The 21,692-nt window shown below is 48.6% G+C and overlaps 1 protein-coding gene across 1 annotated transcript in view; it reads left to right on the forward strand.

Moving 5' to 3' along the window:
* Positions 1-420: 420 nt before the first annotated feature.
* The window catches only part of LOC131211163 (AF4/FMR2 family member lilli-like), a 92,555-nt gene continuing 71,283 nt past the window's right edge, over positions 421-21,692 (forward strand). The window contains exon 1 of the mRNA XM_058204537.1: positions 421-729. Within this exon, the coding sequence (XP_058060520.1) occupies positions 535-729 (195 nt within the window). The 5' untranslated portion in view covers positions 421-534. The remainder of the gene's footprint in view (positions 730-21,692) is intronic.

Consider the following 21,692-nt stretch of genomic DNA (forward strand, 5'->3'; position numbering starts at 1 on the left):
ATCGCCCAAGCCCCCCAGAAACAGAAAGTGCTAGTGAAGTGCCCCGAGAGTGAAGAGGTGAAAAAGAAACGATTGGCCCCCGGCGGGCACAAGTGTCGAGAAAATGTTATTAACTGCCGCCGAGCGCCAAGTGCACCCGGAACCGAAGTGCTGCGTGATCGCGAGTAGTAGTGACCCGAGCGAGGGTGATACAAATTGATAATTTTCCGACTTCGAAACACGGTGGCTGCGCGCCGTCTTTTCTGTGTGTCCGCCGGATGTGAAGAATCCGCGCGCAATAGTAGATAGAGTGTGTTTGGTGGTTGGTGCGCGAAAGGTTGGAAGGAAGCCTGTCTTCTGTGGCTGGCCTGGCGCACAGCAGGGAATTGTTTGTTTGATTTGCGTTTTCTTACGTTCGCTGCGTACGTGCTCCGTTTCGGGAGTGGTTGAAAAGGAAGTGTGTTGAGTGGCCCGGAAGAAGGAAGGAAGGTGGTGTGAAGTGCATTCGGGCGGCTTTCGGTGCAAGTGTCCAGGTCCCCGTCAGTGCGATCAGTGATGATACCTCAGCACAATCAGGTCATCAGTGGCGCGTTTTCTCAAGGCGAGATGGATGTGATGGTGCAGCAGTACACAGAGGCCGGTGGTGGTGGCGGTGGCGGTGGCGGAGGCAGTTCGACCCCACCTCCACCCCTGTTCGGCTCCCAGATGGTGGATAAGAATTCCATAACGCCGTACACCGATGCCACGCAGGTGAGTGAACTCTCCGCGCTGCATAAGATTTCGGGCAACAATTATCTCTCGCGGTCCGCGGTGCATGTGCAAGTGTGTTTGTGCGAGATCTGGCAAGTTCGACCGTCTATTTTTGACCACACGCCGCCGACGACGACGACGATGGGTGATGGGTGTTTTGTGCCAAGTTCGCGCGAGATAAGATGTTGGGCTGGTGACGTGTCCGTGCGACTCTGGGGCTTGGGTGTGTTATCAGTTGACGCCTGTAGACTGTTTGGTGCTGCGTTTCTTCTTCTTGCGCGAACTTCTTATGCTTTGAACTCCTGAGCGAGAGTGTGTTGACTTCTGGGCGTCAATCGACGTGTGATTGATTAGAAGGCGATCGCCGCCTCGGAACTGGAATCAGCAAACGCGCATCGTATGTTGGTGGAGAGCGCTGAGGGTTAGCCTGCCACCGCCTTGGTCAAGAATTTAATGACGGAAACACCGGATGGTGGCGAAAGTTCCAAAGAAAGTTCCCCAACGACGTCGGGTTCCAAGATTTGCAGAAAGATTTGCGCAGTTGCGAGTGTTAAAAGCGGAATAAGGTCACCAGATCAGATCGGCCCCGGTTGGGTCGCGGATCCCGGGCCTATGATGAAGAGCTAAAAAGGACATAAAACAAGAGGACATCAGAATTCTTCCCTCCTCTGGTTGGGCCCGAAAAATAAATCAAACATGCCTGCCCCCCCAAAACGCATAAATTCCTCTTCGGGTCGAAGAAAACGCGTCCTCCCGGGTCACTCCGGACGCGGTCATTGATCGTGGGGGGGTTTGTCAACCACCGGGGAAGAGACCCCGATCCTCTCACAGGATGCCAGAGCGCGCGCCACCGATGCCCCCGTAATTTATATCGTCTAGATTAAAACATAAATTTCCATATTATCTGCTTGTTTGCCCCAGAACGGGGGGCAAGGCGGCGGGATACACGGTGGTGGTCGTGTTTTTCCATTTCCGTTTGGCGGCTTTGGCTTGGTTTGGCGCGCACAGCTGCTGCCCTCGTCGTCGCCGTCTGGTGGCCAGTCGGTGGATCAGTTTTCTTCACCGTTGACCGATTTGGGAAAAGGCCCGAACTGGGCTTAGGTTAAAAGTTTTCCGGCGCGGCGAGCAGACGGCGCTACCGCCAGCCGGCCGGTCGCGTTTGTTCGCCAAAAGTTTGCCCCACTTCTCCCGCGGTAAACGCGCCGACACCTTTCTTCCGGTTCTTCTCCGGGTTCCGTGTGTTTCAAAGTCACAGACAGTGCTATCTGCATAATATTTGCTTTGCCGTGCGCGGATTCGATCGGATCAGCGAGGAGAGCGAGCGTATCCAAAATTAAAAGTTGAACTACGGAAAGGTTCTCGGATTTTTAAAGATAGTAGATAGATAAAAAAAAATCACTCCGTGTTTGGTCCAAATGTTTCCACGAAACGCAACAGTCGCCAGATGGACGATAGAACGTAGAGAGATTATCGCAGAAATTGTTATTCACCTTTCTGACACGGGGGGGTCTGCCCAAGGGGCCAGATTAACTCAAGTGGTGGTTCAAAACAATACCGTTGTGCAGCGTTGGTCTTAGCCCAGGATTACGAAAGGTTTTACTTTATTTTTTGTAATCCCACCTTGCGACTTTTGGATTAGCCGTCTACACGTCTCCAGGAACTCGGGGACCTAGAACCACCTTATCTACCAACACGACGCTCTACGTGTGACTCAACACGGGGCCGTCATCCGCTTGGTCTGCTATAACTAGTCACCACTCCTGATTTAAAGTAAACCGTGGTGGTGGATTGTTGTAGCAAGAGAAGATGGCGTCGAAAGCCCCGCCAAAAGAAAGAAAAACGATATTATGAATTATTAAAACTGAATTAAGGATGATGTATTTTTTCGCTCTTCTCGCTTCACTTTTCTTGCGCCCTCGAGGTGTGTATGTTTTGCGTCGTCAAGATGGTCTGATCTGGTACGTCGACGGGCCATAATAGGCGCGTCGTTTTTTTTTAGTGTCCATCGCACGGCGGATTGTAGAGATTTTTGCGCTAGGTGTGTGCCGCGGGTCACGGTTGTTTGTCAAGGCTCGTGGCCCGCGCCCGGCAGTTAGGCAGACAGAGGCCGGCATTGCGAAGAAAGTGCGAACGAAAGGGCGAGCTAAAAAGGCGCGCAAAGTGTTGGGGAGAAGTGTTAATTGGTTGATAAATACGATCGTTTACGCGAAGGCGAAGAAGGCCCGACGGGATGGGCTTTTCTCTGGTCACCGGATTGTGCCAAAATTATGCGCTATAGCTGCCGCCCCGCCGGTCGGTCCGCTATTTTTCCGCGGAAATATTCCGGGCGTTGGTGATGGTGTGACGCGGCCACTTAGCTGTGTTGGCCAACGCTGCTCGCGGAAGTAAAATACTGAAAGTGTCAGAATCTACGGCGCGAATCGGTATGGGTTGTTTCAGCACCACCACTTGGTGGGCTTGGGTAGTTTATGTTTTTGGGTCTAGTTCGGTCTTAAAAAAATGAAGAATTGGACTAGGCGAAAGAGAGGGAAACAGTTTTCCTCCGTAGGCGGGCGTTGCTAATGTTTGCGTTTGGCTATAATCTACAAGTGTTGAAGCAGAATCAGGTTGTGGCGCGTTTCGTTTTTGGGAACCGCTTTTCGTAGAGGAACCGCGAGCTCTGTCCGACTGGCTGGTTGTGATGGCAGCACACCCAACTGTGCAACTTTCAAAAATCGATATAGATTGTAGCCAGGTATTTGAAATGGACAAATAACTAGACTAAATCACATGGCCTTGGAAGAGGTTTGGTTGCGGTCTTATGTAGTCTAGCCAAACTTCCAGGCGGTCAAGCAGAGAAAGCTACTGAGCGGTACTGGGCTATGACAACCTCAGCTATAGAAACAAATGAAGCAGATTGCTGTCACCTACGCTACACCACGACATAGCTTCCCCTCTCGGCGTGTATTTACCTTCGTCCGAAAACGTGATTTGTGCGGAACTACGTGACCTGCTGCTGCTGCTGCTGTCAACCACGCGGCTGTCGACGGCGTAAAATGACGCCACGCGTCCCGGTATCGACGCCAAAGAATTGTGGTGGTCGGAAAAATTCAAAACACAAACGGGAAACTGATACCAATTTTCGGAACGGCCGGCAGAGCATATCTATCGGTCGTGGGTGATAAATTCGTTGGAAAGATGATTCAATCGGGGCCGCTGTGCAAATTATCCGCCAAGCTCTAAAGTGCTATCATGTAGCCACTAGGGCGGCGCGTACTTGGAGGTTGAAGTTGTTTTCAACCGGCCGTGATTTAATCGTTGTTTGCCTTTGGTCAACCAAGTGGCCCCACGTAAGTTTCGCGTCGTCGTCGTCGTCGGGGAAAGATTACGAAGCGCGTCGCAGCTCCTGGTGCACTCTCTGAACGAGGGTGACGGAGGCTCTCCACTGCTAGTCTCAAGAGCAGGTGGTGATACTTGCACTTCGCCACTATTGTAGAACTTGGTTGGCAAAAGGGTGTCCCTTCTCGACCACCCACCAGGTTCTCGGCGGAGATACCGTGGAGATACCGAGAGTGAAGATGTGTTTTGAAGAGTGAAATATGATTTAACAGCTCTCTACACAGCTAGCCAGCCCAGCTATCTCTTGGCGTCCTGGTGGTGGTCATACGTGAAGTGTGTTTGCGAACGGCGGAACCAACGGTGTCCCGTTGTTGGTGTTGTGTTCCCAGGGCACTCCTATGCAACGGGTTACGACTAGACTGCTAGACGACTGCGCAGTGCATTGCTCGCGAGACCAGAAGCCGGTACGCTCTGGTTATTTCGGCGGAAGTGCCGGGTCAGCTTTCGGCAGGTGGTCCCTCTAATGATTCCCAACGAATCTGCAACATATTCTCACCGATAAGAATATTGCAACCGGCGCTTCCCAGACCCCGCAGCACCTCAGTTCAGTTGTGGTAATCCCTTCCCGACTGTGGTCAGTCGGGATTTTTGACGTATGAAGAGAGTTCGTCTATCCGGAACTCTGTTGCCAACACGACGACGACGCTGCCGGGGCGAAATGCTTATGTGTGCTTTCGTATAAAAAGCCAGGCTGTGCCAGGTGATTGTGATGTAACACAGAGACCGCGACCGGCTCCGGTCCTCGGGGTTATGAGTTTGTGTCCGTTATTTTCCGCCGTGTGGTGACCTAGCCTCCCTTCGGCCGCGCATTCTCCACTCCCTGTACCAGATAACTTGCTGCAGAGTGTCCGTGTCCGTGGATGGCTGTGTTTACTAATTTCCTGACGATGGGGCGCTGTCATGACAGGCCCTTCGCCAGGCCTAGACTTGCAGTTTGGACGCCCGATGACTCAGGGCAAGTCGGCGAGGCACCAGCCCAAATGCGCCTGAGATTTTGTGCCGTATGTGTGTTTGCGTGGAATTCATCGGACCCCGGAATGTGGAGTTGCAATTGCAAATGAAGCCACAGAAAGGGAAAGGTTAATTTTTTGCGCCACTGCCCGGTGGTTTGGTTGTCATCGGGTGCCAAGTGCTGGTCCGATTTTTATTTTAGAACTTTGCACAATCTTGCCCCCCCCACCCGGGGATGATGAGGGACGAAATTCAGGTCTTGAGTGGCGGAGCTGACGCAGTTTCGCGGACCCCTCCTCGAAGACCGCGCGAGGTGCAGGTTTTGCGCTAACCCTAATGCATCCGCACGCGGCGCACCGTATTCTAAATTTAGTCCATCGGTCATTTACAATCGCCTAGTTATGGTCATACGGTCTTTCCCCGCACCTTCCTGAGTTTTGTGCCCTTGTTTGATGACACCGATTGGCCGGGGTGGCGGTGGGGGCAGGCTGTGTTGCATGCGTCATTTAGAGGGGCCGGTCTCTCTCTCTCTCTGAGCTGAGCGCACATGAGGCGATTTAACGCCTTTTGGTCGAAAGGTACTTTAACTGTGTTGTGTGTACATTGTGGTTGGTTATGGCAGGAAAAACAATTATTAACTGTGAAGCTAGTGGTTTCCGCTTAATGGAGGTGCTAATTATACGGTGTTCTATTCTCGGAACTTTTTACACAGCTAGGCTTTAAATAAACGTCCACAGAATTAACCTTATTGGTAGCATCGGACTCACTTTTTTGGATATTGATATTCGAATCATTTCGGATTTTATCTATTTCTATTTTATTCAAAGTATTTGCCATCCGTTAGCTATACATTTCTCTCGTCTTTCTCTGGTAATTCGTGAACGCTTTCCAATCTTCTGGATCTTTCCCAGAGACTTTGAATTTTGGGGTACGGGGTGTGTTGAGACACATTTAGCTAATCCGCGAGTTGTCGTTGCCTTTGCATGTAATTTTCGTCCAAACGTTCAGTTCTGAGTCAGCGTTCTGGACCTTTTTTTGGAGTCCTCCAACGGTATTTTGTTGTAGAAATTGCAATTTTCAATTTTTTTAAACCGCTCAAGTCACTGGGACCTTCCAAAAACAAGCTTCGACAAGCATTTGATGCGATTCTGAAGCATTTCATTAACAGGTAGCAGAATAGTAATGATCTCCGCGAAACGTCATTTTCAGGGCACAAAAGTAGACATGGTCTAACCTCTTCAAAGATAGTTTCAGCCTAAATATGTTTCTTTTTCTCTACGTGAAATCGTTTGTCAGATGTCAAAACAAGGTAATGTTGCAAAAAAGCAAAACCAGGAGGACCAAATTGACAGCTAGATCCATCTGTTCAAAAGTCTCCCTTCATACCTGATATTATCTTACACACTAGACAAGTTGAAAATAATTTGTGACGGATACGTTTGAGCAGTAAAATGTGTGACCTCCGTAACGAAAATCGTCCTACCGCTTGTTCTCGCAACGCGATGTCCTTCCGGTCACAAACAGGCGCGCGTCCAGTTCAAGCAAATCCGAGTCCAAGACCAGACTTCCGCCCAGCTACTTACCATGATGAACGACTTTCTTGGAGAAGGTTCTTCACACGCTTCAAGCCGCGTCGTGCATTCCTTGCACTATCCGCAAACTGATCCGATCGCGCTGCTCGGGATTTGCCCCTGATGCAGAGGATTGTTGACACAACAAATCAACGGTAATTTAGTTACACTCTCAAGTGTCGCTCGACGGTCGGCCGGCCACGGGACCTTCGGTTTGATTCTTTCTAGCGCGCGGGTGTTGTTTACGCGTGCTGGTCTAGTTTCCCACGACACACACTGACTGGCTGGCTGGCTGGCTGGCCACAAGATGGGACCAGGAGATGGCGCGGTGCGGTGCGAAGGTCACGATGTGAACCTCCTCGCTGCGTTCCCAATTGCGTTCTTGGGCGGATAAATCAATCGTCTAAGGCGGGGAGGGCAAAATGTGGCATTGTTTATTCAATGACTGTGCGCAATGCCGGTTCAGAAGGGGTTTGGTGTGCAACAAACGGACACTGTGCAATTTTTAATGTGGTCCGTCGTCGTGGTGGCCGCCCCACTGAACGCGACACAGTTCCTATTCCTCCTCGTCCTAGCGCGTTGTACGCACGCGTTTGAACTAGAATCGGGGTGACTCTCGGCGCTGTAACTTTAAGCAGGTGATAGGTCCCCCCGACACCGACGCGGTTAAAGTCACCCACAAATCCTCATCGAATTTCCGTTCTGCTTATTAAAGCCACTCACTAAACGACCTGCTGAAAATGAGCGTGCTTTTAGCGGATTAAGATAGGGGGGCGGCGGGTATCGCTTATTAAATCGGTGCAGATTTAGAAGCCGTTTTCGTCCAAAGTTTTCCTCTGCTGGCCGGCTCTCCGATGGGAGAGCCGTGCGTTCGATGATGGAATTTAATTAAATGATGAAATTTGAAAACTTTCGCGCTCCCCCGGTCATCATTGGCGTCGTCATCGAGCGCGGCCGAAAGATGAAGGGGAAAATCAGAGACTTGCTTTGGGCACGGATTGGGCTAGGTGGAAAAATATGGTGGGCAGTTGTATGGTGGGCGAGGGTGCGTCGAACAAATAGCTCCCGAACTGCTGAAGGATAAGCTGAGGAAGTCTTTAAAGCCTAATATTGGGCAGTTGTTTGCAATCAGCAATTGAAATTCAAAAACTGTCTTTTGGGACTTTTTTGGGAAAACGTGTGGATGTTCTGTGGTTAAAGAGTGATAAATTCCATATAGTTACCGTTTTTTTTATCAACCTTAGTAATTTGTAGATTATAAAGAACATTTGTTTTTCTTTATGTAACCGTAGTTGTGTAACCCACAACTCATTCTCCAATTCTCTAATTCATATTACAATTGATATTTGTAACGATCGATTTTATGATTTGTTATTGAAATTCCAATGTTAAATTTGTTTTAAAGAAATGGTTTCCCCATTTTAATGTTAATTGTAACATTCCATTACCTTGTAGAGCATTTACATTTCTATGTTAGATGTTATGATCTCGATGTCAAACATGAGTTTATAATTGATCAAATAATTGCCTCAAATAATGAAATACTAACATATAAACGGTTCTATTTTTTATGTATGAGCTTATTTCAGTAAAAAAATGTATTTAGTTTGCCTATATTGATACTTGTAAAATCTGCATCAGTCAGTTAGGGTTCCCAATTTCGGCCCTCGCCATTTTGTTGCCGGAGTTTGTTGCTCTTAAGATTTGATGCTTAACCTTTTTCGTATTCTCCTTATATTCAGTCTCCTTCACACTCGGTCGTGCATATTTTTTCGTGCCTTTCGTATTAGGTTATACTTTTCCAAATTGAAATCCGTCTGACGGAAGATGACAGGCGGCTGCGTGCCGTGAATGATAATAAACCCGCAATGGAGAAAATGGAAATGTCCTGATGCGTGGCGTAGTGGTGAATTTCACCAAAACAGCTGCCTCCGGGACGCTTCTGGGCGATGCGTCCATTATGACCGGGGCGTCCCTAAGACGATTCTGCATCTGAAGGAATAAATGATGAGAAGATTGCGGATTATGATTTGCCCATGAGGCCGGGCTCGTCTTGGTCGGCCGGTAACCGGTATTTGTGATATAATTCTTCTGTTGGCCACTTTCAACTGCTGTGTTGTGACTGGTGACTAACCAACTCCCTCCGAGCCCGGACATGTCGGTTTGCGGTTAATTTGGTTGTAATTAATTGGATAAATCCCTCAGTTTTCTTCCTTCATCCTGCCCTGGTGCCTGGCGCTTCTGGGCCGAATTCGAGATTAGAGTTGCTGCTCCGATCCGAAGCAGCAGTAACGTGCTTCTTCGCGTGTGGGCCAAGCATACATGGACCGGTCCGTCAGCTGCCGCGCACCCCCGGAGAAGAAAGGAACCGGAGAACTGTGGACTCCCTGCGGCGGTCAGTAGCAGCGCAGCACCACACACGAGTGCGGTGGAGGTTGTTAGCGCAGATTTAGGCGCGCGCGTAGTGCGTGATTCGATTAAGATGACCTCTGGGCCATCGTCTTACCTCTAGAGCCAAAGACCAAAGACTGCCTCCACCGTGCTCTTACCTCTGACGATGATTGACCGTCGGATAATTTATCACGGTGTGTGCGTGCGTGACGCCGACTGCGGGGTGTGTGCCGATGAAGAAGGTGCCAAACTACAAGTAAAACCCAGCCAGCCCCCTGCGTGTGTGTGCCTGGCTGTTGTGGTCGGCGGGCGTGACTGGAGAAATTTTTTGGCCAAACGAATAGCACGCACGAACAACACGAATTCGGCCACGGAAACGGAGTCGCCACGTTTAGGATGAACGGAGAGCCGTGTGAACGGAAGACTTTGGGTGGAAAATCTCACCAGGAATATATGGACGTTGTCATAGCGAGAAAATTCTCGAGAAAGGACCTGAAGTGCGTGGAATTTTTGAGTCACTTTTATATGTTATTACTTATTATACGAGGTCTAGAACTATAATCGGACTGTGTAAAAATTGTCTCTAGCTGTCAAATTTGTCTTTCTCATTTGAATCTCTTTGAAGAGGTTAGACCTTGTCGACTTTTGTGGCGATTTTGACTTAACAAGCAAAGAGCGTCAGAGGACTCCAGAATAGGACTTTCTGATGGGGTCAGAAAGGTGAGGTGTATCACAAGCTTCTAAAACAACCTGATGAAACTTGGAAAAACGAAACCGTTTATTCAAAGCCACGGTAGCCACGATTTAGCAGAGACAGATGGGAGAGAAATATAGATATAGATAAAGATAGCGATGGCACATACTTTGAGTAAAATAGAATTTCTCGTTTCAACGTAATGAACATTTGATTTAATTTACAAAAAGGGTTTTATAGTATTACACCTGCTAATTGCTAGAAATGGGAATGAAAAAGTGACTTAATTTGATGGTAACTTCCGGCTCCAAGAAACCCTCTGATAGGTTGGTTAGCTCATTTGGAATAGTTTAAGCATGGCAGTGACCTATGTTATAATGTGTCCATTGACTAGTCCTAGTATCGTTCGTCGGGGAGTGTGTTGGGGATATGCATTTAGCTCTCGGATGGAGGCGCCTGGTGCGTTTGTTCATCATTCGTCCATTGTCCTCGAATCGCGCCAATCAAAACGACATCTAAACCATGCGATCAGCGAGAGCGCGTGGTTGGCGATTGAAAACGCCACCGTTTTGTGCAACATCATGTATTAGCCATACATCGATGAACTTGCTTCCCCCCTCGTCCATTCGCTGTCGGTCACCGGGAGATGAAAAATTGGCATAAGCAGTTTATCGCGCATTAATGCCGCCGCCGGCCGCCGTGGTCTAGCCCGGCGTAAATCTGAATAATCATCATTAATCTTCCTCATCGACATCCTTCAAGCGTGGCGCGCCCGTCCCATGCTCGGGCTCGACCGACGGCGAATGGTGATGGTGCTCAATTTCCGTACTTCCGGCTTCCCGTGGAACGAATTCGTTTCTTGTTTCTTGAGAGTCTTCTATTGCTCCATCCGCTTCTAGGCGGCGCACTTTGGACTTGTGTTGTGATTTATTTTTCGATCCCTGGTTCCGCCGTCTCGAGCTGTGTTTTGTTCCGTTTTCGTGCACAATAAAATGAGCGACGCGTCCGGGAGGAAGGACCCTATGTAAATTCCTTTTCGTCACGAAATTTTTAGCGTTCAGTTTTCAAAGACTAAATTGAATGGCCGTGTCCTGGTTGGCTGGCTGGAGATCCTAGTGGGGGGTGGCTGTCGGCACTTTGAGAACTTCTAAGTCACCAAGACTGTTGGTGGTATCGGCGTCTAATCGGGACGTTTCTTCACGATGGCCGCCGGAACTGGTCTAAAATTGTGAGAGAGATTGATTGCGATCTGTAAAGGACCGCGTTATAGTCTGTTCCGGTTTTGGTCTTTCTTTTCCTACGCTTCAACGATCGCGCTGGAGCTTTGTGGCCACGGACGCGTTCCGACCATCATCCGGAGGGCCACGCGGATATATGGTCCCGGAAACTTCATCTGTTGAAGTCGGGTACGGTCGGTTGCCTGAGGGTCATAGAATTGGCTTTGCAGTTAAATTTTGGTTCCAGTTCATGGGCGAGACACTTCAGTGGGCTGTGTCATGGTTTTGGTTAGGTGTCCGCGAAAAGATTGGAGGAGTTGTGCCAAGTTCTTGTCCCCATTAAACCCAGAACAGAACCCGCCGCCATCGGTTGGAGGAATTCGAATTTTCATTTGAAAGTAAAATAAAATTGGCCATAAAAATGAAATAAAAAGGTGTGTCCGCGGCCGCGGCAGGGTGTGACATGAGTGAGGCGCGCGACGGAGCGGACCCAAAAAAGTTCAGGTCCTTTAACGCCACCGCCGCCGCCGTCGTTCCACAGGACCACCACCTTCCGTTCGCAGATTGGTCGCAGATCGACTGAACCGACGCAGACTAAGGCTCTGTGTGTGTGGGCCTGGTCGAGGGAAAATCCTATTTAGGTTTATCGCTTTCGACACCGTTTCCTTCTGCCCTTTCGCCCCTCGCAAGACCCTCGTTTGTGTAGCTTCGGTTTCCGTTCCGGAAGCGCCATTTTCGGTTCTTTAGTTTGGGCCTATCTCTCTCGCCGGTTTGCTGTTCCCCCGTAGTTCTGTGTGGCTACAGCACGATTTGTTTCTTGGGCCGGTGGGCCCCCTTTCACCCCACCGGCGGATGGTGTCGAGCCGAAAATGTATGGTTAATTTAATTTCGTTTGATTCTTTCGTTCGCTCCGGCCATTCCGACGGCTAAATCCCTTGGTTTTTTGAATGCCTGGAAAGGATAAATCGGAGAAAAGGGTCACACAGCGAGCCAACGTCGGGAATGTTCCGGGTCCTCTCTCTGTCTCTTGCTCCGATTCACGTACACTTGCTCCCGGTTAAACTTATTTATGCTTAGCCCCAACATTGGCCGGGGCGGCTGAGAAACGGAAACGCGCACTGAATGGGACGCTTTAAAAATGCAATTTCGAATTATGCTCTCTCCCCGATAGAGCGCGCCACCGCGGGTGGCAAGGTTTAATTTCAACTGCCGACGATCGTAAACACCAATTTCTTCTTCTTCTTCTTCGCCCTGGCCGCTGGGCCGCGCACTCCGACCACCGAGTAGGGCAAGGTAGAAAATCCGGAAGAAACTCGCCATTTCGTCGCTGCCCAAAATGGAGTAGGTCCGTTCTGTGGCGTTCTGTGGGCACCAAAAAATGTTTTATGCAAATCAATCCGACGGCAAAAGGACATTTCATTTTCCCCTCCGGCTACCGGCGTGTGTTCCACAGGCGGCGAAGTGGCATGATGGGGAGAGATTGGTCTCGCAAGCGCATTCCATTGTGCCTTTCAACCGAGTCCTCCCCAGCAATGGCTAGACATTGTTTTAGAATGTGTTTTTTGGTTCACTTTTCTCATGGCTTTTGACTTTTGTCGTTTCAGTTTTTTTGCGCCTCAGACGCAGGTTTTTGTTGCACCCTGCGAAAGGTGAGATGTTTCGGCGACGTCTGAAGGATTTAGGGCAAATTCCACTTCATTATTTTACGGCTTCTCTGCCCCTTTTAAGTAGAGTCCATCTGATACAACCCACTTAACTATGCTGCTGATCCTTCACAACTTCACAATGCTCACAACAAAAGTAAGAAGTAAATGATGACCCAAGGCACACGGACTTCAGACAGGGCAAGATTGTGTGTTCAGGTCTTCAGGAACAGGGTGTTTGTGTGAATAACTCACTCGATTTCTATGAATGTGTTGAATCCGTTAAAAATCAAGTAGAAAGGATCAGGATCAGTAAGTTAGTAACCAGGGGACTGTATTGAAGAGAACAAGACCAAACTCGTCAGCGTCAGTGTTCACGTATCTAGGTCATAGGTTAGCACTAACAACGACAGAACTGGAGAAGATCACTCAAAACATCAACAGGTCGTTCTGCAGCCTTAGGAAACTATTTCGTTCATATCTCGTGTCCAGACGGTGGATGCTGTAATTGTACAAACCCTTGATAATCTCAGAGTTCACTGACGACTTCCTCTTAGAGGATGATGCTCAGATTGATATTTGGTCTCGAACAATAGAGAACTCGCTGCAGATGCGAACTATACGAATTTAAGGGAGAGCTTGCTATCGTGCAACTCATACGCCTCCCAAGGCTCCGGTAGGCTGGCTATGTCATGAGAATGGGTTTGCATTGTTTCACCTCGCATCAAGATTAGCTCGAACACATGTTGTTTGTCATTGGTTTAGATAGGGTTACCTTACCTTAGGTTCGGTATTGTCCACGGGTCTATCTTTATTTGAACGTGTAGAATTCTCACATATTTTATATCTTGTTTAACTGAAAGGGACAGAAATTCTTGAAATTGTTCAACCATTCAATTGACATGTGTAGACATGTTGCTAGAAGCAATAAAAATAGAGTTTCAGTCTACAAACCGTGAAGTAGAGTACTCTGTGTACAGAATCGAACTGTTGGTATCTCTTACAGTCAAACGGAAGTGTAGCCGGAAGAGTGGCCCGTATTGGAATCTACACGGAGCTGGAATGCGGAATGCGTATTGTCAGTGTTTTATCACACAGCAAATTTGAGTGGTTCTTTCGTCAGAGGCTCACTGTCGTTCTCTATTTTCTCGGATCAATAATGAATGATGGAGTGTTGGGCAGCAGGATGGCTAGGATGGGTAGCAGGGTAAAGAATCGAGGTGACTTCTTACTTCAACAAGGTGACTGCAAACAGTCGGCACGTCTTTCGTCTGCATTCTTCGTAGCCGACGATGATGATAGCAGCTAGACATGACAGGCGTCCCTCCCTGTGCGGCCATAACCAAGGTCCTGTGGGTAAATAGTAATAAATTTTTGCCCAGCCCCCCTGTGTGTGTACGTAGCACCCACTGCTTTAGCTCCGAGTTCCGAGGTAGATAGGTGCCGGGCGGTATCCTCTTGCGATGATAAACAACGTGACGATTTCGGTTCACGATGGTGTGGTGCGCCACGATTGACGACGATAGGGTTTTTCCTAGGATTTCCGGTTCCGGCGGCTCGCTCATCGGGGGACCAAAATTTCCATTACCCGCGAAGACCCGTCGGCGACGAACAATAAAAATCGAAACACTTTCATAATTTGTTTCTCCACCAACGCGCGCGCAGCTCGGTGGAGGAGGAGGAATCAGGCGAGGCAAGGCTCTGTTGCGTCCCAAACTCTTCTGGGAAGAGTCAACTGTGCCAGCGGGGCCGGTGGCAACTTTGCTCAACAGCCCCCAAATCATTTGCGTTTCCTCCGTTCCGTCGTGGAAGCGAAAATCCATAACACCTGACGAGAGCGCGCCCGCCGATCCAGGACAAATAGTGGTGGCGACCCTCTCCTTTTTTGCGTTGCCTTCCTCTTCCCTGCTGAGGATCGTCACAGGGGACACTGGTGGCCGCTGAACCGAAAGCGAACAAAACAGAAAGTTTACAAATTACACCGAAAACTTTCACTTGTGGTGTTGCTGGGACGCCGCGGCCGGTTCAATATTGTTCCCCGTAATCTCCTTCCTAAGCGCGGGGCGGGATTCGGAAAACTCTTCCGTCGTGTGTTTCCGGTTTTTTCCCGGCTTTCGAGAGAGTTTCCCATGTGTGTTGTGTGTGTATCCCTTCGCGGCCAGGATCCTTTGCATGCCGTGGATCATTCAATCATGTGTGCTGGTGTGTGTGCTCGTTGTTTATACCGTGGTGCACACACACACACACACATTCTCACACATACACACACACGGGGAGAACTTGAAAGTTTTCCCCGCGCGGCGCCGGCAAGCAACTTGAGGCTTTGTGACGACGGATTTTCCATTTTCCTCGTCCGCGTCACTCAGGAATCAGGGTCGCCAGGAGAGGCAGGGGGTGGGCTGGGGCGGACTCAGGGGCGGTCGGATGATAATAAAATAGCGATGACGGCCGCGGCCGGTGAGAGGAATGATCGAGCGAAATAAAATTGAAAACACGAAGGACACACGGCGGTGGAGCAGCGCAAGGAAGTTGGAACAACGGTGAAGTGTGCCGCCCCGCGATACACGGAACTCTGGAAGACACGGAGTTTTCCAACTCGCTCCCCAGCCCTCCTCGCCGGCGCCCAGCGAAAGTCTCCGCGTGACAGATAATGAAGAAACAGTTCACAGAAAGTTGATGGTCGCACGCAAAAGGTGGTTGGAAGGTGCAAAGGACGGGCGCGCATACACACACGGATGCGGACGGACAGGTTTTCCATATTTTCCGAATTTCCTATCGATTAACGAGACGCGTGCGTGTGTGTACGTGGAAAGCTGGCAACGGTCCTGGGGAAGAGGAAATAAAAGAAAAGGGCATAAAATGTCGTGCATATGGGCGCCCCGAAGGAAGGAATGGTATTTGGCCACCAGCGCGAATGGCAGGCGGATGCGACAGGGGGCTGACTTGACTGGCTGTGGATGGGTGGGTTTCCGTTGAACTTTCGTATCAATCGTTTCCACGGCCCCCGCCCCACATTCCGATCGTCGTGGCCCCCTGGCCGGCCCAAAGTTTTCTTATTTGCCGTTAAGTCTTTTGTGGAGCGCGCCGCCGAATCCTTTCGGTTCTCCCAGGGATGGCAGGGATCGAGAAGCACGCACCCCAAACGTCAGTCAGGGGGGGGGGACCCCTTTTCCGATTTCGCAGCCACAGATAACGGGGACGGCAAAATTAGGTTTCGTCGGCCACGAGGCTCTGACGAGGAACCGTGGCCCGCTGCGGGTGGCCGACGACTCCGTCGACTGTTGACATCATTGACATGATATTTTGCCTCGGAACTTGGGCCTGGCAGGGAAGTAGCAGAGAGCATGGGGAGCGTATAAGTACTTGATGGATCCGGGGGGACGGCGACGACGACTCTGCGCCATTCTTGAACAAACAACCCAATCGACCGAACCAATCTCTGGCAGAGAAACCTTTTCCCCAGAAATCGACTGACGGCAGCAGCAGCCGCCGCCGCCGTGGTGTCTACCTTTACCGTGCAACTGAGAAAGGGCGCACAAAAATCAATAGAGTGGGGAGGGCGCACAACAACAACAACGGAGCAATTGTTGTGGGCCAGGCCCCGGAGGGTCCTCGCTATACAGGCGTTGGAGACAGTTTTGCAGATGGTTTTTTCTTCTCTTATCTATTTTGTGTCCTTTTCCTGGTCGTCCTGGTTCCAAACCCATCCCGCTCCGAGTCCCCCGGATGTCAGAAAGAAGTTGTGTGATAAGGGAAATAAAATGGGGAACAAACTGTGTATGCTTTTTCGTTCGGGCCGAGCCGGAATGTATGGCCGGAAATTCGAACCATCTCGGGGTGGGGCGGTCCGGGGAAAGTATGTGAGTTTTTTCTGATGGTCCCGGTCAGATAGTTTTTCGCTCACCAACAATTAACACTCATCGTATCATCCGTCAACATGCCGATAATTCGATTCTCGATTCGTAACGCATGTAACGCACGCATAACGCACTCAGTTACGTTGTGATCGTTTTCGAAATTGGGTTGCTGCAACTTCTGCTAGATTGTGACAGTCGCCTGTAGAAGTCCCAAGAACATATCTCTACGTTCAATAAGAGGCCGCCTTGCTTTAGAGCACTCCAGAATATCGGTTCCAATCGCTTATGGCGCATCGCGTAACAAATATTTGTTCTCACATTCAGTGCGCCGGCGGCCGGAGACTCTGTTTGTCTTCCGCATTTCGATTCTGGCTTCCACTTCCGAGTGCAACTACTAAGTTGGTTCCGTTCCGCTGGAGATTGGGTTCCGTATTGAGTTTTCCTTAGGCAGTGGAAAAAAAAGTCGCTCACCAAACATTCTTCTGCCACGGATGCGTTTCCGGAACGCGTTTGCGTAGGACAAACATATGAAAATGCCTTCCGGTGTCGTTCCTGCGAGTCAACCGAAAGTGCATTGCTGCACACCACGATTCTCTGTACGACGGAGCAGCTCCTGAGAATTGGCTGGTGCAGGAGATACAAATAACCAACCGAACCAGAACGACCGGCGGAAGGCCCAATCCTGCGCCCAAGAGGAAGGGATGCGATGCATTCCGGCGTTTCAATTGCGTCTCTCGATCCTGGGGTGCTCATCAAAACTATTATTAAGTAATGCTGTTCCAGTTCCAGCCTATTTTAGAAAGGAAACAATATAATAGAAGATGTTGGGATGTCTTTTTTAAGATTTTTATCTTTCATTAGAAAGTTTTTTCATGTAAAATAAGTTTAATTCTCGGGCTCAAGCTCAAACTCGAGTTTAGTTTTTTTACGTCCTTGATTATTATTTTCTTCATTTGAATTTAAAGTTTAATGAAGTATTTTGGAGTTTTTAGTGATTAGATGCATCCATGTGAGTGGTAGTTTCGGCATTTGAAGAGTGGTGATATTGATCTGAAAGACAACGATCATCCTGAAACAGTTGAAAGGTTTGAAGACGAAAACGTTTATTGGAAAGGAACCCACAATTTGCCTTAGCGATGGACGAATTGTCGTACGAACGTTATGAAAATTATGTCATCGAATCATCGGAAAAGTCGGACAACTTCAACTCTGTACACCTGTCCCCCGGAGCATTAGACTCATCTGCAGGGCATTGTCACTGTGCTGTCGTGTTGGTTGAAATTAGACAGTCGCCTCAGTTGCAGTGAAGCTTTTTTGCCCATGAAAAACAGTCTAGTTTAGGGGGCACATTGGCATCGGCATTGTCACCGATTTATGTGAAACCGTTTCTACGCTGCTGCGGGGATATTCTTTTGCATTTCGAATTAATACACGTTATGTTTGGGTTTTTGTTTATGTTTGCGTTTTTCAAATTTATGCTAAGTGCGCTTCCGAACGGTGTAAATTCAGTTATGCGGCAGCTACCAGCTACTTCACAGCCGAGCACAGAAAAAACAACATCGTTCGGAAAGTGAAGAGAAGCATAAATTATGCTCTTTGCAGTCAAACTTCGCGCCCTACAGTAGTGCGCAAGAGACTCGCGAAAACTCCGGCCGCGGAAATGGGCAACCGTGCCGAAAAATTCCAAAATCTCTCCTTCGTCGTCAATTCCCCACCTTTCACCGAAAGTGTGGCCATTTACCAGCGACTACCACTGTTGCTGCTGCTGCTGCACGCCGTCCCACACTTACTACTGCGCCAAGGATGCTGAGGAGAGATCATTTATTATCTTCCTTCGTGAATCTCATGAATAAAGATTCACTAGACGCGCGGCGTCCATCTTCGTCGTCGTTGTTGCGTCGGCGGATGCTGGCGTGGGCCGCCGCGCCTGATCTGGGGGCGAGCTTTTCGCAGATCATTTCAATTTTCCCGTGCCCCGATGGCCGGCGGCCGCCGTCGCTTTACTCTCTCATATTGCATTCTCTGGGAGTCGACCGCCGGAAGGCACAAAAAACAAAAAGAAAGAAAGTTATGTGCCTAAATTCGGGCCGTTTGCTTACAGCTGATTTTATACGCTGGCCGCGTGTTAAGGACCTTCGCACGCGCGTGTGCCCTCCAGCCGATCGGTGCAAATCGGTGCCTCCTTTTCATCCTTTTTGGCCCCCGGTGATCGTGCTTGGATTCTCGATGCTTTTCCAACTTTCTCTTCGTGCTTCATGCGTTTGCCTCCCGGACACACGTCGCGCCACTTGGCCAACTCGGCAGAGTGAGTGTGAATAATTTGATTTCCTTAACTCTCGATATCTAATAAAATAAAAATCATTCAATTTTATTTGATTCTCTGCCACCACACATCTAAGCGGAACTGGGAGGCGGTCCACTTTTGCGTGTGGTGCGCCGCGTTCGTTCATCAAGGAGGCGCCGTTCGCGTGAGGTCGCGATTTCAGGGCGCTTCCTGTGGCCTGCCGTTAACTGGCTTCTTTTCTCCCTCTTTCTCTCTCTTTCACGGGTAAAACGGGCGTTTCTTTTGGGCGCTTCACGCTTTTACCATTATTGCATTATCGATGAACCCCCCGAGAATGGGGCGAAGAAGTAGTGAGCTTAAATGAATTATAAATAAAAATAAACACACTCAGCGGAATTATCTCTGGGGCCGGCCGTGCTCTCGCCGCCCTTCCCGGGGGATAGCCATCGGGACGGCGTGGTTTTAGGCGGCCGAAGAATCGATGCAATCATAAGCGGGAGACCACAACATTATCATCAGCATAAGGCCATCACCACCGAGCGCGTATCCGTAACGGCGTTGGACCGTAGCCACAACCGCGCACTTCCGAACGTTACATAAACAAACGCAAAGTAAGAACTGGAAGCTTGAAAATGGAGAAGTGGAAGCGTTTGAAAAGAGAAAGAAAACAAAAACATTGTCCGAAACAGAAATCATCTTACGGTGGCGGAATCAGCAGGACAGCAACTCACTCTCACAGGATAGCATCCTTAGCATGATAAACCGTTCCGTTTGACGATTGCTGGCGCGTTCCTGCTGGGTTTTTTTTATGTCCATGTTAAGGATAAGCGTTCAATTATTATTATTTCACATTAATAAGTCATTGAAATCACTAATCAATTGAGGTTGTTGTTACCGCTAGTGTTTTGATTTTTTTTAATTTGTATCATTTATATTGTTTCTTATGTTTATTTCTTTGCAGGTAATTTGCAATGCTTTTGGAAGATTTTTTTACATTGTTATACAATTATTGGTAAGTGGTGACGAATCCTTTCATCGGTATAGAAACTAGAACAACTTTTTATTATTATTATTATTATTTTTATTATTATTGTTATTATTTTATTATTGTTATTACTTTTATTATTATTATGATCCGGTTACAACTGCCGAGCGGTCTTGGGATGCACCGGAGACAACGTTAATATCTGTTGCTTACTGATTAAACCCTCTAATTAACATGGCAATTACCATTGGCGATCGTGTCGTGTCCTGACCGATGTAGCGCTTGAGTTACTTTCATGTGAAAATTATTGTTTAATATGTCGACGGAGATTAATGTCTTTTTTCCTTTCTATAAAAACAAACATTTGCTCTGTCTGGCGCACTGCTGCGTGTGTGAGGTTTAATATTTTCCAAATGTCCATCAGCTGGTTTGCCATGCACCATGCTTTGGTTTGCATTTGAAGGCGACCGATAAAGAAAAATTGTCGCAAAAACCACCTACACCACCGTAAAATGGTGCAGTGAAAATGCACAACCTTTCACCTATCACCAGAGGACAGAACTCATCAAACATTGTACGTTGGCTTCAGTATCCACCAACAACCCAGCTTGCTAATAACATTTCGTCTTTTTGCTCGGCGGCATGTCGCCCACGGACCATGCGTCCGTTCTTCCTGTTTGTTGTCCAAATAAAATCACACCGGCAGAGAGAGAGAGAGAGAGTCAATGTCCGGTCATGTTCATACGGCCCCAGTGCCGCCGGATCAGTCCGTGTGTGTCAATATTTAATTAAATTGTGCATATTCTCTTCATCTCGGCGCCTACCGGTCAGAAGTTCCATTTGGGGGAGGTAGTTTTGTTTCTGACTCCAAAGCGTTACTTTCAAAGTTGCACGAGGACACCCGAATCCGACTGCGGCATTTAAAGCGTCAGGCATAGTTTTGATCAAAATTTAAAACATCACTTCAGTCAGAGTCAGCACACAATGATAGTATTTCTGATTTTGCGGTAGCCTTTTCCCATTTGGTGATTTTTGTCCCCGGGTCCAGAAGAGTCAAAAGGAAGGTATCCATTTGGACATTATCTTTTCGACTCAGCGACCATTATGCTCTGTTCTTGCCCAAAAGAATGACGAGAACTATAAAAGATGTTCGTGCGATGATGTAACCTGATTCATCGTTTCCCGCATCTTGCGTATTGCAGCGGCGTATTTAATGTGCAGATTTCGCTACGGTCATCATTATCGTAATCTTCTTCTTCATGGCCACCAACGTTTGAGCGGAAGGGACATTATTGATATCCGAGCTTTGTCCGCGGCCTGTGTGAAACTTTTGTGGCTGACATTTTTCAAACATTGATAGCCAGGCACTGTGACATGGTCTTTCTACTGCTAAACGCCAGTTGATATTAACAACGAATGTTAAATGTTCGTATTGCGTGTTGCTCGTCCTATCTCCATACAACCGTCCTGTACGTCTTGTAGGAACAAACTGTCCAATTTATTTGTTAATTTTGTGTGAGAATCCTAAAAAATATCCTTCGGAAGCTTTAGAAACGCACATAACTTTAATCCGTTTGAATCTGTTCTTAAATATCTGAAACATTCAAAACAATGTAACCGCTTCAAACGAACTGGCCGCTTACCGAGTTTCCAACTTCCTGCACTAGCGGGGAGCGCTCATGTAACACTCATGTTCGTTGCACTTTCCACCGTCCGACGATGACCGCGATGTGGTCAACCACATGCGGCTCACGACCGTGGCCAGCGGGACGGCTGCCTGGGTGGCTGGCTGGGTGTAGAACGGGCAGCTCAGGGTCATCTGGCCGTTCGCCAACACACACCGCCAGAAGTGTACACATTCATTGCCAAGAACAACACTGAGCGCCTGAAGAAATGGAAGCAAAAAGTGCGAAGGGAGAAAAACGGACCTCGTTTTGATTGGGAATTCGCAAATGTGCCCCGTGGTAGATGTGGAGCAATAGAATGAAACAA

Source organism: Anopheles bellator, chromosome 1 (genome assembly GCF_943735745.2).
Source record: "Anopheles bellator chromosome 1, idAnoBellAS_SP24_06.2, whole genome shotgun sequence".
In the NCBI taxonomy this organism is placed as follows: domain Eukaryota; kingdom Metazoa; phylum Arthropoda; class Insecta; order Diptera; family Culicidae; genus Anopheles; species Anopheles bellator.